Source organism: Garra rufa, chromosome 3 (assembly GCF_049309525.1).
Source record: "Garra rufa chromosome 3, GarRuf1.0, whole genome shotgun sequence".
In the NCBI taxonomy this organism is placed as follows: domain Eukaryota; kingdom Metazoa; phylum Chordata; class Actinopteri; order Cypriniformes; family Cyprinidae; genus Garra; species Garra rufa.
In genome coordinates, this window is record NC_133363.1 from 57,198,274 (window position 1) to 57,204,342 (window position 6,069).

The following is a 6,069-nucleotide window of genomic DNA, read 5'->3' on the forward strand; positions in this document are numbered from 1 at the left end:
CCTTGCTTTAGAAAACATCATGGGTCGTCAACGGTGCTGGTTTGACTTTGCAGAATAGATGAAAATGACAGGAGGTAACTTAATGGAGACGAGCAGCTGTGCTGGCTCAGAACTCGACCTGAGGAAGACCGTTTACCAGCCTACGGGTTTCACGAAAACAGTAGTGAAAGTAAGATTTGGTGAAAGTGTCTTTACAGTGGACAGAAGCCTCCTGGAGCAGCATTGTGAATACTTTCGAGCTCTTTTCCAATCTGGGATGAAGGAATGCATGGAGGATGAGATTTGCCTTCAGGCGCCGAGCGCTTGTGGCTTTCTGGTTGCTCTCCGTGTGATGCATGGCGAAAGACCAATGTTGAGCGCTGACGAAATTGTTGACGCCATCCAATGTGCCGTGTTCCTTCAGATAGAGCTTCTAACTGAGCATCTCATCAATGTTATCAATTCAGACAACTGTCTTCTTATGTATCACACAGCGGCTACTTTCGGCTTATTGAAGCTCTTCAAAAGCGCAGCTTTGTTCATTCAAGACATGTATGCAGACCTCAAAGAAGATGTGAAGTGCTTGCAAGAGGATTTGATTGAATATATAGAGTCCCTGATTCCTAACTCCTACGTTCTCGTCGGCTCTCATTCGCCATCCATAAAACTATTGCAGGATTTCATGAGGACTGTTTGTTATCTTGATGAGGATGAGAAAGACTGGAAGGTTCTTACTCACTTGCCTCTCAACGCCAGCACCACCATGGCAGGAGTTACGGTTTTAGACAACAAGATCTACATTGTTGGAGGAGTCTATGATATTTCCAATAAGGTTGTGGATTCTGGTTTCTGCTATGATGTTTCTACAGACACCTGGAGCACATTTTCCAACCCTCAGCAACTTCGCTATAACTGTACCTTGGTACCTTACGAGAATAGCAAGGGAGCTTTGTTTACCGCAGTAGTGCGAGGTGATTCTGTGTTCACGGTGAACCGCAGAGCGACGGTGGAATATGCTATTGAGGACATCAAATGGAGGACGAAAACACAAATGACTGGATTTCCGAGAATCGGCTCTATGTGGACGTTCCTCTTGAGACTGCCAAAGCAAAGCAGAGAGCTTTTGCAAAAGAAAGATAATGGAGTCGAGATCTCTTCTGACCTCAGTTCAAGTGCTTCGGTACATTGTGTTGACTGAGTTTGTTCGTAATGGCGGTAGTGTTTTGTAACTGCAGATTCCCAGAATTTCACCATTAGTGCCTCAAATATTTTCATTAACAGAAAAGAGAGGTTTAAACTTGTACTGATATCAAATGAATAAACTAATTAATTTAGTTTTCTAAGCTTTTTTTTTTTCAACCATACATTAATGAATGAAATTTTGGGGTTGCCAATTTTTATTTTTACAAAAAGTCTCTTACGCTCATTAACACTGGATTTATTTGATCAAAAATACAATACAAACAGCAAAATTGTGAAATATTATAGCAGTTTTCTATTTTAATTCATCTTAAAATTTAATTTATTCTTGTGATGCAAAGCTGAATTTTCAGCATCATTACTCCAGTCTTCAGTGTCACATGATCCTTCAGAAATCATTTTAATATGCTGATTTGCTACTCAAGAACTATTTATTTTAACAATCAATGCTGATAACAGTTGTGCTCCTTAATATTTTTTCAGGATTCTTTAAAATTTTAAAAGATTGTTCATGTGTTTTAAAGAAGTGTCTTCTGGTCACCAAGCCTGCAAATATAGCAAACGCAGTAATATTGTGAATTTCTTTTACTATTTAAAATAACATTTCTATTTGAATATGTTTAAAAATGTAATTTATTCCAGTGATTTTAAAGCTGAATTTTTAGCTTTATTACTCCAGTCATATGATCCATCAGAAATCATTCTAATATTCTGATTTGCTGCTCAAGCATTATTATAATAATCAATGCTGAAAACAGTTGTGCTGCTTAATATTTTTATGGAAAATGTCCAGGATTCTTTACTTCAATTTTGATAGTAAATATAGTTTAAAAAAAAAACATTTGAACAAAAAAAAAAGTTTTTGAACAGTAAGATTTTTAATGTTTTTTAAAGAAGTGTCTTCTGGTCACCAATCCTGCATTTATTTGATCCAAAATAGCTAAAGCTGTAATATTATGGGCTATTTTTACCATTTAAAATATGTTTTCTATTTGAATACATTTAAAAATGTAATTTATTCCTGTGATTTCAAAGCTGAATTTTTAGCATCATTATTACAGTCACATGATCCTTCAAAAATCATATTAATATTCTGATTCACTGCTTAAAAACATTTATTATTATTATTATTATTATGTTGAAAACAGCGGAGTAGAATTTTCAGGTTTCTTTGATGAATCTAAAGTTCAGAAGAACAGCATTTATCTGAAATAAAAATCTTTTGTAACAATATAAATGTCTTTTTCATCACTTTTGATCAATTTAAAGCATTCTTGCTAAATAAAAGTATTAATTTCTATCATTTTTTATCAATTACTGACTCCAAGCTTTTAAATGGTATAGTGTATAATGTTACAAAAGCTTTTTATTTCAGATAAATGCTGATCTTTGGATCTTTCTATTCATCAAAAAATCCTGAAAAAATGTACTCAACTGTTTTAAATATTAATAATAATCATTAAATGTTTCTTAAACAGCAAATCAGCATATTAGAATGATATCTGAATGATCATGTGACACTGAAGACTGGAGTAATGATGCTGAAAATTCAGCTTTGCATCACAAGAATAAATTACATTTTAAAATATATTTAAATAGAAAGCAGTTATTTTAGATAGTAAAAACATTTTAAATTTTACTGTACTTCAGATCAAATAAATGCAGGCTCGGTGAGCAGAAGAGACTTTAAAAACATTAAAAAACCTATGGTTCAAAAACTTCTGACTGGTAGTGCATATTGTTATAAATGCATCAGTAATTCTTTATGCAATAGTGTATGCACTCAAACCAAACAAACGTTGTTCTTTGTGCAGCTAGTTACGAAATTTCAAGCATCTTTTCTTCATTTAACCAGTCTTTTCAATTAGTTATCTGTAGCTTAATTTGTTACATCTGATTAACATTTAACTATCCACACCCTGCCAGAACAACACAGAGCAGTTGGAAGCAAATGTGAGGTGATTAATGGAAAATGAACAGGCCCTATAAATCATCACGACTGTATTACAGATGATTGATGCTCATTACAGTATGTCACCATGGCTACATAAGACCAAAATATAGAAATATTTCCTGTTTTTATATCAAACAAGCCATCTGTAAAACTCAATCCCTAGTGTACCCATACCAGAAGCGCCGGGGTCAGATAAGGCAAGAGTGCAAATCCTTGAAGACTGTGAGAGAGAGTTATAAGATCAGCTGGAAGGAGAAACATGATCATCATAAATGATACTGTATTCATTTAATCATTTGTGACCTTATAAACTGGTAAGAGTGTAACCGTGTGGCGACTCGTTGACTGTTCAAACACTCAAATTATATCCAGACATTCCTGCAAGCTTTCGTAAGTATTGTAGAAGGTCCACTCATTACATGGGAACCTGAAGAGACGCTGATAACTAATCATGTTACCACAATGAAAACATTGTGTCCAACCTTTGGCAGCCTAACAACAGAATCTATAGATCTTGGCAGGACTTTGATATTCGCTCATGATGTCTGGCAGTTGTTTAACACTCAAGGTAACATTTTATAGGAACTTTGCCATATAATAATGTTCACAAATACCAAAGTGAATTTGACAAATGAAAGCGTGTGTTGACCTCACACAAGTGCTTTCACAAATGCTAGTTTTCTGAAATGAAAACAATGAGACATGGGTATTATTGTTTAGATGTGGGTTTTCTTTCAAATATTTGAGTGAAATTTCATATTGAATAGTCATGTTTTGTTTACAGTGGTAATCTGTGCAGATGCATTACCCAAACACAACTTTTTTTGAGATTACCGATGCTATCGCTTAAGCTCTGCAACAAACTGAACCTATTGGAAGTGAACAAACTTACTCTTTCGGTGTTGTCTGATATGTAATATTTACATACACTACCAGTCAAAAGTTTTTGAACAGTAAGATTTTTAGTGTTTTTTAAAGAAGTCTCTTCTGCTCACCAAACCTGCATTTATTTGATCCAAATTACAGCAAAACACTTCTGATCCTTCCGAAATCATTTTAATACGCTGATTTGCTGTTCAAGAAATATTTTTTTTATTATTCTAATCAATATTTAAAACAGTTGAGTAATTCTTTTCCGCCTTCTTTAATGAATTCAAAGATCAGCATTTTTCTGAAATAAAAAGCTTGAAAGAAAGAAATTCTAGAAATTAATACTTTTATTTAGCAAGAATGCTTTAAATTGATCAAAAGTGATGACAAAGACATTTATAATGTTACAAAACATTTCTATTTCAGATAAATGCTGTTCTTCTGAACTTTCTATTCTTCAGAGAAACCTGAAAAAAAATTATACTCAGCTGTTTTTAACAATAATAATAATAATAAATGTTTTTTTGAGCAGCAAACCAGAATATTAGAATGATTTCTGAAGTATCATGTGACTGGAGTAATGATGCTAAAAATTTAGCTTTGAAATCACAAGAATAAATTACATTTTAATATATATTTAAATAAAAACAGTTATGTTAAATTGTAAAAAATATTTCAAAATTGTACTGCTTTTGCTGTACTTTGGATCAAATAAATGCAGGCTTGGTGAGCAGAAGAGACTTCTTTAAAAACTTTACAAAAGTAATTAAATGTAAATTACATAACATAAATGTAAAAATAAATTGTAATGACTATAAATGTAATTAAAATTTAGCATTGTAAAATATTAATATAATCTTTATATTTAAAAAAAAAGTACAATTATATTACAATATGCTTCTGTCTTAAAAAATAAATAAATAAAATAATAATAATAATAAAACAAATTGCATTTTCATCACTGAAATGGTCTCTTACCTTTATTTCTTTTGTCAGAATTTTTTCTGATTAGTTAAAATAATAATAATAATAATAATAATAATCAAACAACCATTTTATTTTTATGATCAAAATAGTCTCCTTTCAGTAGTAGCATGATTCATTTTATGAGATCAGCTGTTTATCAATTATAGGTTATCATATTGCAGTTTATCAAATCACAATTGCAAAATAATTACAATATATTGTTCAACCAATATATAGCTTGATAAATCCAAAACAAACACAACCAAAATAAAAATCGTACAAAATGAAATATTTTATTTCTTTTCCTGCATGTCATTTGACCATTAACCAACATCAGAGCACCGTAAATATTCAAATGTGTTGTTAAATTATTATAATACAAACCTAAAATCTCAGGGGGTATTTCAGGAAAATATTTGATGACAAAGGGGTTTGTCTGACAAAAAAACGTTTAGATAAATTCAAACCAGAAATAGTGCAAATTACACTCTCACCTTGGGTTTTCAACATGTTGTACTTAAGTGGAGGCACCATATAGAAACTGAAAATAGGAATATGATGTTAAAGAGTCCATATATACAGCTGAAGTCAAAAGTTTACATAAACCTTGCAGAATCTGCAAAATATTTATTTTACCAAAATTAGAGGGATTGTATAAAATGCATGTCATTTTGTATTTAGTACTGACCTGAATAAAATATGGCACATAAAAGATGTTTACATATAGTCCACACAAGAAAATAATAGTTGAATTTATAAAAATGACCCAAAAGTTTACATACCCTTGATTCTTAATACTCTGTTGTTACCTGAATGATCCACAGCTGTGCTTTGTTTAGTGATAGTTGTTCATGAGTCTCTTGTTTGTCTTGAACAGTTAAACTGCCCGCTGTTCTTCAGAAAAATCCTTCAGGTCCCACAAATTCTTTGGCAGAAGGAAACACAGTACAACAAGAAATTTTAAGATTAAGGTATATTTCACTTATTTTGTCTTCTGGAGAACAAGCAAGTATCTTCTGTAGCATCTGAATGGCAGAACTAAATAAAAAAAAGATATTTAGGGAAAATGCACACATCTTCATTCTGTTCAAAACTTAATG

General features: G+C 31.9%; 1 protein-coding gene across 1 annotated transcript; it reads left to right on the top strand.

Annotated features, from left to right (window-relative positions):
- kbtbd13a (kelch repeat and BTB domain containing 13a) lies at positions 1 to 1,322 on the top strand. Its single transcript, XM_073837576.1, has one exon. It carries the CDS (start codon positions 65 to 67, stop codon positions 1,175 to 1,177), a length of 1,113 nt encoding a protein of 370 aa, XP_073693677.1. The 5' UTR covers positions 1 to 64; the 3' UTR covers positions 1,178 to 1,322.
- Positions 1,323 to 6,069: the final 4,747 nt, after the last annotated feature.